The sequence below is a fragment of the Schistocerca cancellata genome, chromosome 4 (genome assembly GCF_023864275.1).
Source record: "Schistocerca cancellata isolate TAMUIC-IGC-003103 chromosome 4, iqSchCanc2.1, whole genome shotgun sequence".
NCBI lineage: Eukaryota > Metazoa > Arthropoda > Insecta > Orthoptera > Acrididae > Schistocerca > Schistocerca cancellata.
In genome coordinates, this window is record NC_064629.1 from 819,118,756 (window position 1) to 819,135,836 (window position 17,081).

General features: G+C 39.7%; 1 protein-coding gene across 1 annotated transcript in view; it reads left to right on the top strand.

Moving 5' to 3' along the window:
* LOC126184837 (tyrosine-protein kinase transmembrane receptor Ror-like) overlaps positions 1–16,876 on the top strand; it is a 125,012-nt gene extending 108,136 nt beyond the window's left edge. The window contains exons 9-12 of the mRNA XM_049927429.1: positions 12,135–12,261; positions 12,373–12,508; positions 14,614–14,746; positions 14,862–16,876. Of these exons, the coding sequence (XP_049783386.1) occupies positions 12,135–12,261; positions 12,373–12,508; positions 14,614–14,746; positions 14,862–15,626 (1,161 nt within the window). The 3' untranslated portion in view covers positions 15,627–16,876. The remainder of the gene's footprint in view (positions 1–12,134; positions 12,262–12,372; positions 12,509–14,613; positions 14,747–14,861) is intronic.
* The last annotated feature ends 205 nt before the right edge of the window (positions 16,877–17,081 follow it).

Consider the following 17,081-nt stretch of genomic DNA (forward strand, 5'->3'; position numbering starts at 1 on the left):
TTTTACCTATCGTAATTTTTTTAAATGTAAAACTTTCTGAACCTGGAAAAAATAGTATATTTGACACTGCTGGGAACAGGATTGTATCAGTGGTCAGAAAAAAGTAAACCCTACCTATATTATTTCATTGTTCTTATGTTTCTAGCACAACTGAAATTAATTCTCAGCACAGACTGCAGTTAAAGTGTTAGTCAGTAGATGGTATGGACATGCTGGAGGAGCATGTATATTTGTTTCTTTTTTGCCGATCTATTCAGCAACACATTTAAGCCCATGTGTGCTTAGTTGTGTCAACTTGACAAGCTGCAATTGACTGATGATGAATGCTCATGATGATGTTGCATACCAATTTGAGAATGATATGAAATATTTTCAAGAAAAAGTTCAAGTACTTCAGTAAATAGTGTTTGGAGCAAAATTCGTGGTGTTTTTAGTCATATTTGGGTTGAAAGTGGTTGCAGTTCAAAATTCCATTGTGATTTCATTTTCAGATATGACTTACAGTAGATGCAGAAGAGAAGAGTGGTCCTTAAGACACAGCAGGAACGAGTAGTGGCATTATTACTTAAAAGCATGTGATAACTTGAGCAATCTCAGTGTTGGTCAAACTCCTATATACTATCAACTGGAACCCATTTTCTTAGAAAAACTGAGACTAAAACAGGGAGGAAACAAAAGCAGTTTGTAGTGCACACTCTGAGAGATAAGAAGCTTGCAGTAAAAAGTGTGATGCAAAGTGTTGTGAGTGCAGAGTCACAAAATGTAAATTACAGAGCTTCAAAATATTCCATGGAAAGCCATAAATTGTGTCATAAAAGATCCTTAAATATAATTTCTTTACCTAAGACAAGCTGAATGCTTCATTGTGAGATATTTAATTAAAAAAAAAAGGTCACTCAAGAAAGTACATATAAGTTCACGATGGACAGCTTCTGAAAATAAGTTCACATGTTACATCTAGGGCCCCAGGCTAAAGTGAGGAACCAGGGTTCTTTTTTTCTCATTGCATAATGAATCTCATTGTGCAATTGTGTGTGTGCTGTATTGAAACTTCCTGCCAGATTAAAACTGTCAGACCAGTACTTGAATCCAGGGCCTTGCCTTTATCAGACAGTGCTATTAATGACTGAGCTATTGAGGCACAGACCTCAACCTGTCCTTACTGCGATAATTCTCACAATAACTGCCCTTTGTGCTGTGGGGAGGGGCTGTGAGTTTTCGATTGCTTTAGCCTGGTCTGTGAGATTATTATTCCACCACACCATAGATACAGAATGCCCTTAAGCACTATTTGAAGAAACAATAAATGCAAGAGAAAGATATGTGTGTATGCCAAAGGAAGTCGAAAGGCAGAGAGAATCAGCACATAGTAATGAAATTATTTGTGAAATATGATGATTGCTTTTGGGACAACAAATGAAAATAAGCTTTGGCAAAATGATGGGATGGGGAAAGCATGAAAACAAAGCTGCTTATAAACAACCGAGTATACTGAAGACACCCCAGATAATTACACCTGTGACTGTACAGCTGTGATCTTTCAACTTTTAGATAAACAGCAACTCTGTGAGAAAACTACTAGCAGTAATGCATTTTAGAGTGCTCATTTAGTCATACTTTATGTAGAAAAGACAGTACAAAACATTGATACATTTGGAATGCTGTATCATTGTTGAGATGTGAGACTATGATTTCTCTGACAATCAGATTACCATACGTACTGCCTAAACTATAAACAGATGGATCTGCAGTCTTTGATCAGCTGATAGATGTAAATGTTGACAACACTGTGGGATTCCAGTCACACAGTTAATGAATGGATAGGCACTTCTACTGCATGTCAGTCATAAATTTCTCAGTAACAGCCAAAGCTGCAGAGTACAAGTCCTCCATATTTGTCTGTAGTTTTCCATACCATTTCCAAAAAAAGAGATTTGATTGCTTGTCGTCTACTATTGTAATTATCATATGCACAACCATCTGTAGTTAAGTTGCAGATGTAGGCAATGGAGTTTAATTAGTAGCATGTTGACATCTCGTATGAATTGCATCTCAACATTTTGTATGCATGTTTGATGACTGTAGTGAAGAACCCCTAGAAGCTGGCATTTAATGGCCCATTCGTGATTTTAAAATCACGAATGCCACCTTTCACAAAATTGCTTGATAGGCAATAATACACAGGTAGTTAAGCATGCTCCTTAAAATGCTTTCATGTTATGGTATCACAACAGGGTATTAATCAGGCACCGTGTTGCACAAATTGCCATAAAACTATTATTATGTGAACTACCTCTGGGGTCATGTTTACTTCATATTTCACTCATAGAACATGAATGAAACTGGATTACCTAACATCAGGCACACCACCACCACCACCACCACCACCACCACCACCGTCACCACCAGTACGTTTCTTGGTTTCACAGATGGGAAAAACAAACATTTAATGTTGTTTCTATTGAGGATTCTTACAATTCTTGAAAATTTACTGCTGAAGTGTGGTAAGAAGGCTGTGATTATGGATGCTTCCGTTGCTTGATTTTGTTCCCTGGGCTAGTCTGAACAGCCATCCTGTCAGAAAACTGCCATTGGATGTTGAAACTCATGTGGTAGGCAGGAAGGGAAAGGTTGCATACTCACTGAAGTAGGTTTCACAGTTTGCTGCCATGCTGTTCAGTGTTGTGAGAACTTGTAGCCTGCAAATATACATCAGTGTGAACTGGCCTTTTAGTACATGCCTTGTGCCAGTGTTTCATTTGGCTTACTTTGTACATAAATATCCAGAAAGGGTAATACACAACATTTTTCCACCTGTATTGTAACTAGAACATTTGGACAGTGCAAAATGAAATGCTTCAGAAACATCGATGGCCCTTTGGCTCCAAAAGATCGCATCGTGTATGAGTTGTTGGTGTACTGCCAAAAGCAGAAAGGTTTTCGGGCTGTCAGCTGTAGTGATTTTACTTTTGAGTCCTCCATAAAATAGTTGGCATTCTCAGGAGACAGAGGGCTTCCCAACAGAAACCCACGTAGTCACCGGAAGTACTGGTTGTTGGGTACGAAGTATGTTAAGCTAAGCACATGTTTGAACAGTGCCATAATTTCCTCCTCTGATAGGCTGCCAGTGAGTTCCAAGGAGACTTATAAAGGACTTTTGTAAACAAAGATACTACATTGAAACTAACATAGAGATCCAGTGGTTGTAATATGTTTTCAGGTGACCTATGGAGTCCTCAAACTTCCTGATGATGTGACTGAATTTGCCTAAGAGGGGTTCCAGTAGTGATACACACTGAGGTAACAAAAGTCATGAGGGCCCCAGGAGCTCAGCATTTGGTTACTGGGTTTAGGCTTGGCAACCCCAGGTTCCTGATCTGGGGACTGGTAAGCACCGCCAGTCCTCTGTTACCATAAGCTCCGGGTATGCTTTAGTGACCACCGTGGGGTGCGGCAGTGGAATGTAATGTGTTTAGGAGAAGGGGCCTTGGCTTCACCACCTGTACCGTGAGGAAGGTACACACCTCTATAAAAAAAACCTTGACCTCAAGGTGTGCTACATGCTGTTGAGGTGAATGGCTTTTGAGCTAAAAGTCTCTAGCAGGCAACCTCTGGGGAACCTGCCACTCCCAGTTGTGCAAGGCTTACTCAGGCATGCAGCACTCTGCATGGGTCAACAGTTGTTCCCTAGCATCTTACTGGATCCGTATGGAATAGTCTCATCAAACTACTACTCCTGACTATAATTGTACCATCAGGTAGTACCTACACATATTCATAAAAGAGAGCTCCACTGGTCAGTTCTCCTTAGAAGTAGTCTCAGAATCATAGTAAGAGGGTATTAGTATGCCATAACACTTTCATTGTAATCAAGAGAACAGGGGGAACCTTTGAGAAGGTCGCCTCTTTCTATGTTCACAAGATATTGGAGGGTATTGCTGGGTCCCTAAAAAGTGTCAAACGACTTCGTAATGGAGCACTTCTAGTTGAAAGTGCTAATTCAAACCAAGTAGCTAAGCCTCTGTGATGTAAGGCCTTATGTGAGTACCCAGTCGAGGCTGAGTTGCATAACACCCTTAACTTTAGTAAGCGCATAGTTACCTGCTCCAATATAATGGTGAAGGACCCCGTGGAGTTTGTGAAAAATGGAAAAATATGAACATCACGGAAGTGCAGAACTGTATGAGAAGAGTCAGTCGCACATTGGAAAAACCTGCAAGATTTATTCCAGTGTTTAGTACTCCAAAATTACCTGAACACATCCTTGCAGTCTATATTTTTCTTAATGTTCGCCCATTTGTTCATAACACAATGTGATGCTTCAGATGTTAAAGATTTGGCCATACCGATATGGGATGTAATGGGAGTGCTAGGCGTGGCAATTGTGGAGGCTCAGCTCATGAATCAGGAAATTTTTGTACACTTCCTCCGGAATGTATAAAGTGCTCCGGGGATCACCCAGTGTGGAGCAGAAAGTGTGAAGTTTACAATAAGAAAAGGGAAATTCAGGAGCTGAAAGTCGAGACATGCATACCCTATGGTGAAGCTAAAAAAGCTTTCAAACCTATGAAACCTCCAGTTTGTGCTACTTCTTTTGAATCAGCTCTTAAGAAACCAATTGCCAAGTGCCTCCACACAAATCAGACCGCAGATTCAAGTATGAGCACATAAACTTGTTGGTGTGCCTGTGGGGGAGATGCTACACTTGAACCAGAAATCATTGGGAAGCCGTCGGCAATGGGTTTACCACCTAACCCATATACCACTGCCCACCATCAGAAGCCTACTAAGCTGTTCCTTCAACCAAAGCAACCAACTCCCACCATAAGTAAGGAAAAAGTCATTCAAAAACTAGTTCTAAGTCAAAGAAGGAGGCAGTTAAATTTTCATATCAGTGAGCTCTCTCCCCCTCAGATGGGGTCTATGCTCTTGAGGATATGGACTTCCGATCGAAGGAATCAGGAATCGGCCAACGTTCCCCTGACCTCCACAGTAAATCACTGCCTCCAAGTGAGACAGACAAGACCAACCATCTGCAATCAATGACTCCCACAGGGACTACTGTGTTGCAGTGTAATTTAAATGGATACCGATCACATTTGGAAAAATTACAGCTCCTGGTCCAGAAGAAACTGTTCTGCATCTGCTTTCAAGAGACTTATTTGATAGTCACTGACACACCAGCATTACGGGGTTACCACCCTTACAGGAAGGATGATATTACTGGAGATGTGGGTAAAGTTGGAGAGGCTGTTTTCATTCATGACAGATGCTGTTCCTCTCCCTTCACTTTCACCATGGCCATACAAGCAGTTACCATGAAAGTTGTAGCACTACTTAACATCACAGTGTGCTCTTTATATCTTCCACCTCATGATGCTTTAGATGCAGACATACTGACATAACTCTTCCGGACACTCCCATGCCCATTCCTCCTTGTGGGGCATTTCAGTGCACACAGTGTGCTGTGGGGCTCAGCTGCCACTTGCTCCAGGGATCGAATGATCGAGTGACTCATCCATTCTGAGAATATCTGCTTTTTGAATGCACATGAGTTGACACGTGTTTCCACAGCTACAGTGTCTTTTTCTTTGTTTTCATCCCCACTTGGACAGTGGCTGTCAGAAGACCACAAAGATGGATGATTTCAAAGGGAAAACTGGTTGCAGTATAGTCAGCAGGCTATTTTTGAGCAAAAGGATTTTGCACAGAGATGGTGACCCATATCAGTTGTGAGATCCAGTTGGCCACCACAGAGTCCATCCCCCAATCTAATAACCACCTCAGACGACAGCTTGTATCTTGGTGGAATGACAACTGTTGCTCAGAAATCAGATCAAGACAAACAGCTCTGTGAACATCAAACACCCTCCAACTACAGGAAACTGTCATGCCTTCAAATCTGCAAGAGCACATGGGAGGCGAGTGATAAAAGAACGGAAAAGGGCTTCCTGAAAGAAATTGACAACTTCCATTAATCGGTCCACTTCCATTGTGCAATTTTGGGAGTCTACAAGGTGGATTTCAGGCAAGGGCAGTACACGTCCCCTTATAGCCATGTCAGTAAATGGGGTTTTGGTGGATGCTCCAGAAGACATGGCTCAGGTTTTAGCTGAACACTTTTTTAACTGTCACTGCGTCAGCCAGACAAGCCCCTGCTTTTCAGGTGTTCCGTATGAATGTGGAGATGAGGAAGCTCCATTTCTTCTTGCGTATTGAGGAAGTCTGCAACTTTCAGTTCTCCATGTGAGAACTGGAATCAGCTCTGTCTGCAACCAGAAACACTGCTCCAGAATCTGATGAGATCCATTATGCCCGTGCTTCGTCATCTGTGCCCTGAAGTGAAAGGACAGCTCCTGTCTTCTTTCAATCAGATCTGGTTTGATGGACAGTACTCCATGACTTGGAAGGAGACAATATTAATTCCATTCTGGAAACCAGACAAGGACTGTAGCGCCCTTAACAGTCACCGGAGTGTAGTCCTTACCAGGTGTACAGGTAAGACTCTTAAATGCATGGTCAACTGCCACCTCGTCTGGCTACTTGAATCCCAAGATCACCTGAGCCGCTCCCAGTGCACTTTCAGGCACTACCATTCCACTCTTGACGACTTAAGTCCACTATATGCGGTGATACTGGAGTCCTTCTTACACAGAAACCATTTGGTTTGTGTGTTTTTTGACCTTAAAAAAGCATACAACACTACTTGGAAGTACAGCATCCTTTGCCAACTTCATGTATGGGAACTATGTGGATGTCTGCCACTTCTTATCCAGTCCTTTCTCGAGGAATGATGTTTTCAACATTGTGTCGGTGATGCCTTGTCTGACTGCTATGTTCAAGAGAATGGCATCCCCCAAGGCAGTGTACTCAGTGGTTCGTTGTTTGCCATTGCTGTCAGTGACATTCCCTCCACAGTCAGGAGCCCTGTTAAATGTTGTTTGTTTGTGGATGACTTCACAATCTTCTATTCTTTCTCCGATCTTATAGTGACAATGAGGCAGCTGCAGCTGACCATTAGGAGGCTGGAAATCTGGGCCAGAACAACTGATTTTCGGTTGTGCTAGAGAAGACTAAATTTGTTAATTTTAACTGTGCTCAACGAGGTTTTGATCAACAGTGCTCACAGTGGGGGACAAATTTGACAGTTTTCAAGAAACTGTGCCCTTTTTGGGTATATTATTTGATTTCCAATTAACATCGTTCCCACATCTGAAAGACCTACTTTGAACAAAGGGCTTCCAGTCATTGAATATTTTGAAATGTCTTAGTGAAAAAACATGGGGAGCTGACAGGTCCCGCCTCCTGTAGTTTTTAGGGCATTTGTTCAATCATGTTTAGATTATGGCAGCATGGTGTACACATCAGCCCATATTTCCTACCTCAAGATGATAGATGCTGTCCACCATGAGGGCATTCGCATTTCGACTGGAGCCTGTTGGACTAGCCCATTTCAGAGTCTGTGTTTAGAGGCTGATGAACCATCACTCTGAATTTGTCGGTGTATCTGTTTTGCTCAACAGGCACTGAAAATCTCAGTGTCACCTCAGTCATTGGCATTTAGTGTAGTGATCCAACCCAACTTTGAATGGCTGTTGAGGAATTAGCTTCATGCAACCAAGCCATTCGGAATATGTGCTACTGACTGTCTCAAAGATCTAGATCTGTCAGACCTCCAAATACACAACCAGGGATGGAACATGTTACCGCATTGGTGTCTTCGACCTGTACTCCAGCTTACATTTTTACAGCTTTGTTTTCTTCCATTTTAAGTATGTACCACAGTTTTATTGTAGTTTATGCAGATGAATCCCAGCAAGAGAATGTCCTCAGTTGTTCCGCTGTTTTCCCTGCAAAGTGCATCTTCCAGAACAGTTAATAAATTATGATGTGGAGCTATATAGCATTCTGATGGCACTGGAGAGGATTCACAGACATCACCATACAAGGTTTCTTGTCTGTTCCAATTCGCTTAGTGCACTACAAGCACTTCACCAAATGTATCCAGTAGACCAATTGATTCATCTCATCCATATCTCCTTCGAGCAGTTGTAACACCGTGGCAAGGAGGTGATCTTTTGCAGGGTACCTGGTCACATCTGGATACAGGTAAATGTCGTGGCTGACAAAGCAGCCAAGGAAGCATGTCGGCATGGTGCTGTCCATCAATGCCCCATTCCTTTGCACACTATCGTCTCATTTTCTGACAGACACATTATGCAACAGTGCGAGACGTACTGGTTGCAGGTGACAGGAAACAAACAGCGGTTGCTCAAATTGACCACACAGGCATGGCTGACATCATGTCAGCCTCACCATTGGAAGGAGGTTCTGCTTACCAGGCTGCACATCAGACATAGCCTTTTAACACATGGCTTCCTTCTCCAGCAGGAGGATCCACCACACTGTTAAGTTTGTGGTGTACCACTCTCAGTTCAGCGTATTTTGGCAACATGTGTCCTGTATACTGATATTAGGACAGCCCTCAGTCTTTATGGAGATCTGCCCACTATCCTCCCCACTATTGATTCCAGTTTTACAAGAATAGTGAAATTTTGTGGACTGTCGGGCCTAATCCCTAAATTGGTGGAGAAGGGAGGCATTCTTTAATACATTATAAACTGTGCCACTTGTGGGGACAGTCTTCCTCCTTACCCATGATATTGTCATGCTGAGTTTTCATTAAGGCACTGATGACCATGATGTTGAGTGTCACTCACCTCAAATCATCATCATCATCATCATCGAAAGTCATGAGATACCTCTTAATATCGGTTCGGACTTCCTTTTGCCTGTTGTAGTGCAGAAATCAGTGTAGCATCAACTCAACATGTCGTTGGAAGCCCCTACAGAAATGTAGAGCCATGCTGCTTATATAACCATTGGTATTTACAAAAGTGCTGTTACAGCAGGATTTTGTGCATTAACTGACCTCTTGATTATGTCCCATAAATGTTCCACAGGATTGATGTCAGGTGATGTCGGTGGCCAGATCATTCACTCGAATTGTCCAGAATGTTCTTCAAACCAATCGCAAACAACTGTAGCCTAGTTGTGTGGCACAATGTCATCCACAAAAATTCCATCATTTTCTGGGAACATGAAATCCATGAATGACTGCAAATGGTCTCCAAATAGTCAAATATAACCAGAGGACCCACTCCATTCCATGTAAACACAGCCCACACCATTATGGAACCACCGCCAGCTTGCACAGGGCCGTGTTCACAACTTGGGTCCATGGCATCGTAGGGTCTGCCCCACACTCAAACCCTACCATCACTTTCTACCAATTGAAATTGGGCTCATCTGATGATGCTGCCATGTTCTCAGTTGTTAAGTGAAGGTGTTAGCTACTGTGTTGTCCTTGATGAGAGGTAGTATCTACAATTTGGTATTCTCGGCAGACTCTTGACACTGTGGGTGTCAGAATATTGAATTCCCTAACAATTTCCAAAATGGAATGTGCTGTTAATCTAGCTCCAACTACCACTCCACATTCAGAGTCTGTTGATTCTCGTCATTCGGTCATAAGCACTTCAGAAACCTATTCTCATGAATCACCTGTGTACAAATGGCAACTCTGTCCAGGCACTGTCCTTTTGTACCTTGTGTACACGATACTACCATCATCTGTATAAGTGCATATTGCTATCCCATTAGTTTCCACCTCAGTGTAAAGCGTTTAGTTTCAAAATAGGTGGATGTTCCAGTGTTAGGTCCAGTGGGATCATGGGAAATCCAGCCTTACATAGCCTTAGTTGGCCTTTATGACTTGGAGATACAGGAGCATACTGGCATAAACTCCTATTAAAAAGGTGGAAGGGAACCCTTGAGGAGGGCTAGGGTTTTCTTCTAAATCCTGCCAAATGTGTTTTTGTGTAACTGGTGGTGTGTAAAATCCTGAAGTAGTTCATACACTACACATTAATGTGACCACTGTCTATGTTCAATGTCAACTTGCATTAACCACTCACAGGTGGCAGATGGTGGCATTAGCAGGGGAGGATGTATAAAAACGTGCTGGGGTCACAGAAAAGAGTGCAGGTGTTGTCATAATGTGGAAACGGAGCCGTTTATCTGATGTCAAAAAGGAAAATATGATTGGTGTGTGGGCCAAGGGTGCAAGCATTTCTGAAATGGCCAGGTTTGTTAACTTTTCACATGTTGTCGTGGCTAAAGTATACCATGCATGGCAAAATGGCAGTATTGAAAACCAGTGCCAAGGCAACTGAGATGCACCATGGACCATGGTGCCAGGGATGAACAATGGTAGCAGAGATAAGTACAGGCAAATAGATGTGAATGGTTGAGCAACAGACTGACCACATGAACCAAAGGGCCACCAACAGTGTCTCCTCAATGACTATTCAGAGAATGTTGCTGCATATGGGTCTCCACAGCAGGCACCTGGTTCATGCACCCCTACCGACTGCCGTTCATCAGTGACGAAGGCTGGAATTTGCTTGCCAGTACCTCAACTGGATATCCACTGGCTGGATATAGGTGGCCTTTTCAGATGAATCATGTTTTATGCTCCATCAGCATAAACATCTGAAAGCAAAAACCCTTTAAAAATCATTGAAAGGATCCCGGCTGGAGGAGGGAGTGTTATGATGTGGGGAATGTTTTTGTGGCGCTCCCTGGATAATCTCGTTATTCTGGAAGGCACACTGGATCAATACTAGTTCACATCTATCCTTGGGGATCAAGTTCAATGACCACCCATATGTGCAGTTTATTTTTTCTTGGCATGATGGTATCTAACAGTGGGACAATGCTATGTGTTACACAGCTTGCACTGTATGTGTGTGATTCGAAACAAACTGTGATGAATTTTCTGTACTCCCCTGGCCATCAAACTCCCCAGATTTAAACCCAGTTGAGAATCTGTGGCACCACCTTGTTAGGGATGTTCGCGCCATGGATCCTTGACTGAAAAACCTAGCTCAGCTGCCCATGACACAGGAGCCAGCATGGCTCCACATCCTTTTTGGTACCTTCCAGGACCTCACTGACTGTCTTCCTGCATGTCTCTCAGTTGTCTGTACTGCAGATGTTTTAGCAATTTTGAGCGGGACATGGCTTTGTAGAACTGTATGTAAAATATGGCAACAACACATCATTAAACCATTTCCTTACTGCGTTTGTATTACGAAGTTGGTTGATGATGCAATGCTTTTCATTGTCACTAACAAAGGAAAGCAGCTGAATTCTGTACTTCCTGGGATCTGATGAATTCGGGTACCTCATACATTTGTGATGTCGAATCATAAAGTTTTGTGATGGCTTCCGACACTGTCTGAAATTTCTTCACTTAAGTATGCATTTGTCACATCTTGTGAAATAGAAAGGTTATTTTCTATCCACAAAAATTTTCTATCAGATAAACACATGAGCTTAAGTAAAAAAAAAAAAAAAATTGGAAAAATTGGTTATTGCGCATTGTTTTAGAAGAAAATAAAAATATAGAACTGAATTTTCGTATCACATATATACATTCTTTTGCTGCCTCATTATGCATGTTTTAGTGATGTACTACATGAATGCGTGCATGTTTTTCGATTTGATAGTGCATGAAAATCCAGTCTCTACTTATGACTTAAGACTTTGTTCGGAAAGACAGTTACATTTTTACATAACATTGTTACATACAGATGTTAAAAAATATATAATTCTGTTTGAACAGAATATTAACTCTGAAACTGCTGGTATTAAATATAGAGAACACTTTCCTGAGTAGCGTAACACATCCCATATACAGTTTGTACTTGATTTTATATATGTGTGTGTATTTTCATCTTGTTCACTGTATGTTAACCTTGAACTTAAAACAAAAATACTACGAAATAGTTACTGATAAAATAAGTTTTGAGTAAGGCATTTTATTTTTGTGGTAATGATTGTGAATTGAATTGCTGTAACTCGCATAAGCGTTTCATTTTTTGAGCACATGGGAACCATATTGGAAACATGTAACCAATATTTTACTTTAATGTTGTCATATCTGTATTGATGAACTGAACTTGCATTTCTAAAACTGAGTATCTGTAATTATTTTTATGAGAAAATTCTTTTAATTTATCTTGTTTGTGGTAGTTTTCTTATCAGTGGTGTTATTTGAACTTTTACAGGGTGATCTTCATGAATTCCTAATTTGCCACTCACCTCGCTCTGATGTGTCAGCATTTAATGATGAAGGGAATAATCACGTTCTGGACCAGAATGACTTTTTGCATATTGCAATGCAAATAGGCGCAGGTTAGCAGTTATAATTAAATAGTAATGTTCTAGTTCAAATGACATTATTTGAATCATGCTATGTTCATAAATTTTGTACTGTTTTATTCAATTTGTTTTCATTTTTATTAGGGATGGAGTACTTATCGAGCCACCACTATGTTCACAGAGACTTAGCTGCTAGAAATTGTCTTGTTGGAGATAACCTTACTGTTAAAATTTCTGATTTTGGTCTATCAAGGGATGTTTACTCTTCGGACTACTACAGGTATGCAGACTTACTAATTCAGCATGTTACTATAGTACGCGTCATTTACGATGGCGGCCAAGTTTAGGTTCGTTCTGCGCATCTGATGTCACAAAACACAGTCAGCCAATGAACAGACGACGACGTTGCCAGAGCTCGACTGCAGTGCAGAGCACGGATGAGTGTCTTCAGTTTTACAAACGTTCAGTCATAAATAAAGTAATTGAGCAAAAGCAATGTCTTGATAGCAGACTTTCTTTTATAGAAAGTTTGGAAAAAGCATTCTTTATACCAATTGCTTCATAGTCTATTAATTAATTAAACCAAACAAGTAATAAGCCTCCTAATTCAGGCGATAGCAAGGAAAGGTGTTTGTATCATTCTCACGAACCGCTTTTTCGCAATAAAGAACAGTGGTAATTGTTTATTTCCTATTGTTCTTCGACGAAACGTAATTCATAGTCATACCAGTGTGTATACAGTGTTTGTCGGTATTTTGCGTCATATTTTACAATCCTCCAGGTATTAGTTTGAATGACGAGCTCAGTTAGCGTAATGGTTAAGGTGTTTGACTGCTAAGTGAAAGGTTCCGAGTTCAAACCTTGTTCGATGCTTAATATTTTCTTGTTTTTAAAACAATATCGAAGTGTCTTACTTCATGAATTTTATTCGCTTGAATGTAATTTTTTGAAATTTCTAGTGCTTTGTCTCTTCATTATAATCATAACAATTTTTTGGTTTTTCTAATTTTGTCCTCCAATATTTCTTTTCACAGCAGTTAAAAACAATGAAAAGGCACACACAAAATATTAATGTAATCTGTTTTTATATCTTCTCTTCCGCAGTTGATGTTTTACTATTCATATTGAGATATGTTCTTTGCGACAGTATTAAAAGTATTATTTAGAGCAGAATTTCGGCTCGTACGTTGCCGAGCTACTTGATTGTCTGATGTAATTCTTTGCTTCGCTGCTTTGGCAACATCATCATATTCAATGTTTTGTCGACTGATCTATGTTTTGCTGTCCGTTGTGACAAACACAAATTGTTTGTGCACTGCGCCTCACTGACAATATATTTTAGTTTCTATGTTTTATTACATCCACAATTCAGTTTTGTGTACTTCGTAACTTTGTTTTGATCAGAACTTTTTAGAAAAAAGCAAAATGACTCTGGTATAAATAAAACTTTTATTACAGTCGCAAAAGACAGAATATTTCTCAATATTACATATGACACCTATCTGTTACTTAAATTAAATGAGATATTGTTATACAGTAAATTTTGAAATTTAGGTATCTTGTCCACATTTCATTCTCAACATTGTGACAACTAAAATCGACCATAGAGAAAGTAAACGCTATGGACTTTTACCTCTGCGAACTCTTCAAAATTTTGTGCAATGGTTTACTACATTTAATGCTGCACAATAACTGCATTGAACATCGAAACAAAATTAAGTCATTTATGGGGGGAAGGTATCAGTCAAGAAGACGTGTAAAAATCAAATTTTTGGGCCAAATAGTTTTTGTGAAATCGAATGATAATTGTGTCAAAGCAGTCCGAACACCATGTGTCAGCACAGGCAAGCAGTGCAGTGATAACAAAATCGTGCACAGCGCGGAATGCGGGGAGCACGTCTCTGTTAGGTTAATGCGGCCGTGGTGGCTTTACTTCATAAACTGCACGCTCCTCCCCTAAATGTAAGTTTGCGAACTATACTATACTATGGCGCTGCTTCTCTTGGCGCGTGCGTCGTTTGCAACTGGTAACGCAGCAATCTCCCGCGTCTGGGCGTGCATGCGCGAGCCGCCAAGATAAAAGAATTGAACTATAGTGCTGTATATAGTGTTGAGAAAGCAGCAATATAAAACAATGGATCTTTCATATAGTTCGTTAACGACAGTATTTATTCTGAGGGTAATGTTGTTTCTATTCATCCGTCAAATCGCCATTTTTAACAAGAGCAGGGATCTATCTCTATTGCCTTTCATGCAGTCAGGAAATTGAAGCTGTTGTGGCAAGGTGAAAGTATTGTAATACTTTACTGCAAAAATAAATTCTGTTGCTATTCTTGTTTCATTTCTTTTTTAAATTGTAGAATGAAATTATTATGTGTGTTCTAGAGTTCAGTCAAAATCTCTGCTGCCTGTTAGATGGATGCCATCAGAATCTATTCTCTATGGGAAATTCACAACTGAAAGTGATGTATGGAGCTATGGTGTGGTTCTTTGGGAGATTTATAGTTATGGTCTACAGGTGATTGACTTCATCAACCTATTTCTGAATATTTCCAATTGATGTTTAAAAAATCCAAAAATTATGCATAGGTAAGCCAAATTAATGTATTAACAGGATTTTACTCTTGTTGCAGCCATACTATGGTTACAGTAACCAAGAAGTAATAGACATGATTCGTTCTCGTCAGCTTCTTCCATGCCCTGAAGACTGTCCATCAAGTATATATTCACTTATGATTGAATGCTGGCATGAAATACCAAACCGCAGGCCATCCTTTCCCGAAATAAATGCAAGACTGCTTTCTCTGTGTAAAACCTCTCCAGGAAGTTGCAGCAGATTAATGAATCATTGTCTCTCAGGAAAAACGCCAGAACATGAACATTCAGTAAGCTGTGCAAGTTCACCAAGTAAAAACGTTGTAGATTTTGAAAACTACCCTTTTCATGCTGATAGTGCAGGATTGAATTCTGAACACTACAAAAAGGCATGTAATTCATCGTCATGCTCATCGCCAAATTTTGAACATCGTCAAATACAAGGTATGCCTCGGTATTCTAGTGAATCGAGTGGTCAATTTCATTATATTTCAGCTCCGAAGACAACAGCACAAATTAATAGCAACCAGCATTTGTTACCTGTATATCATGAAATGCAAGTGGATGAAGCACCACAGCAGAAGTGTCAGAACATTGTTCAGCATCTTGCACATAATGCAAACTTCCACATAGGTGTTGTGCAGCCCATGTGTTCATCAACAAAGCCATTGTCTCAGGAAACTGGGAACATAAGACACCAGAGTAAATATTCAAATAGTGCTCCAGCACAGATTATAGTGAGACTACCATCACCACACACAAAACAGGGCAACAGACATGATTCAAAAATATCAGATATTTGATCATTTCTTGCCGGCAGTGTACTGCTTGTTATAATATGAAAATGCACTTAAGCCAAAATGCAGTTACTAGTCAGGTGTTTGGAAATTACAAGTGTTACTGACTGCCTTTTATAGCAGACCTTTTGATAAAATTCTCTCTTGGAAGCAGCTCAGCAACAAAAAAGGATTGTTACAGTTTACAAGAGAGAAGTTCCACAATAAATAAATAAGCAAATAAAAGAAAAATTCAGGACACCATTGTAACAAATCTTGTAAGAAAAAAAAGACTGGTGATCTCCATTCGCAGATTTCCTGCTAACTGGAGCTCATACTTTATTGTGACAGATAAGTTTTAATTTTGCCACAGATTTGAAAAAAAGTTTCAATTTCATATCCCTTGTAAGATATTTCATATTTTATTTTTGTATGTAAATAATAAACATTTGACTTAAATGTATAAAATAAATTAACTGCTCTAAGATCTGGATGAAGTGTATGGAGAACTTGTGAAGAGTGACTGCAGTATTTATTAAAAGCATTTATATGTTTTGTGTTGACAACATTGTACATTGTGTTGTATTTTAGAAGTGTACTTACTTTCCATACTAGTAAGAAACAATCATATTGGCAGCTTTTTTAAAATTTATTATTTTGTATATTTGTGTATATGAATATAGGGTAACGCTTCCCAGAATTTATATCCATATCAACTTCATGTTGCCTTTTATTTGATGACTAATTTTGTAGTTCTGTGATCATCTGTAACAGAGAAACATTTTGTTGTAAGTTTTAACTTTTATGTTTTATTTATTTTAATTAATTAGATATTTCTTAATATCATTTGTCAGTTTGGTAGATGCTGTGTGATGTAATATGCAATTTCCAGTCTGCTTGTGGACAACTTGACTGAATACGTTTAATTAAAATAAATTTATTTCATAATTGTCAATATCAATGAAATATGCATTGTATGCGATTTGTAATACAGATCTCTTTTTGATTCATTACTTTTGTGTTGAACATTATAGAAATGCTGAAATACTCGGTTGCCTGGCTGGGACCACTGATGCACTGCTCTATATTTCTTTTGTTGCATCTCATGTTAGGAAATCATGAACAACTGTACACTCTGTGATGCACGCATTTTGTAGTGTATTGACTGTGAATATTCATGCCTCAGAGTAGGCAAGAAAAAATCAGTTTTATGCGTATTTATTCCCAGGGTCTGTGTTATAATAAATTGCACAAATTAAACATTTTTATAGAGTTGTTATGGCAGTGATATTACTGGTTTTTCTTCTGCGGAACTAGCAAATGAAAATCATATGTATCCTGCATGTACTCCTCCTCCATTTACAGTGTGGTTATTATTAAACTTTTGCTACTTGAGTCAATGGAAACCAAAAACTATTTACCATATGGGTACTCAACCTTTTTAGAAGTGATGTTCAGACTGTGCGCTGCAGGATTTGTGTT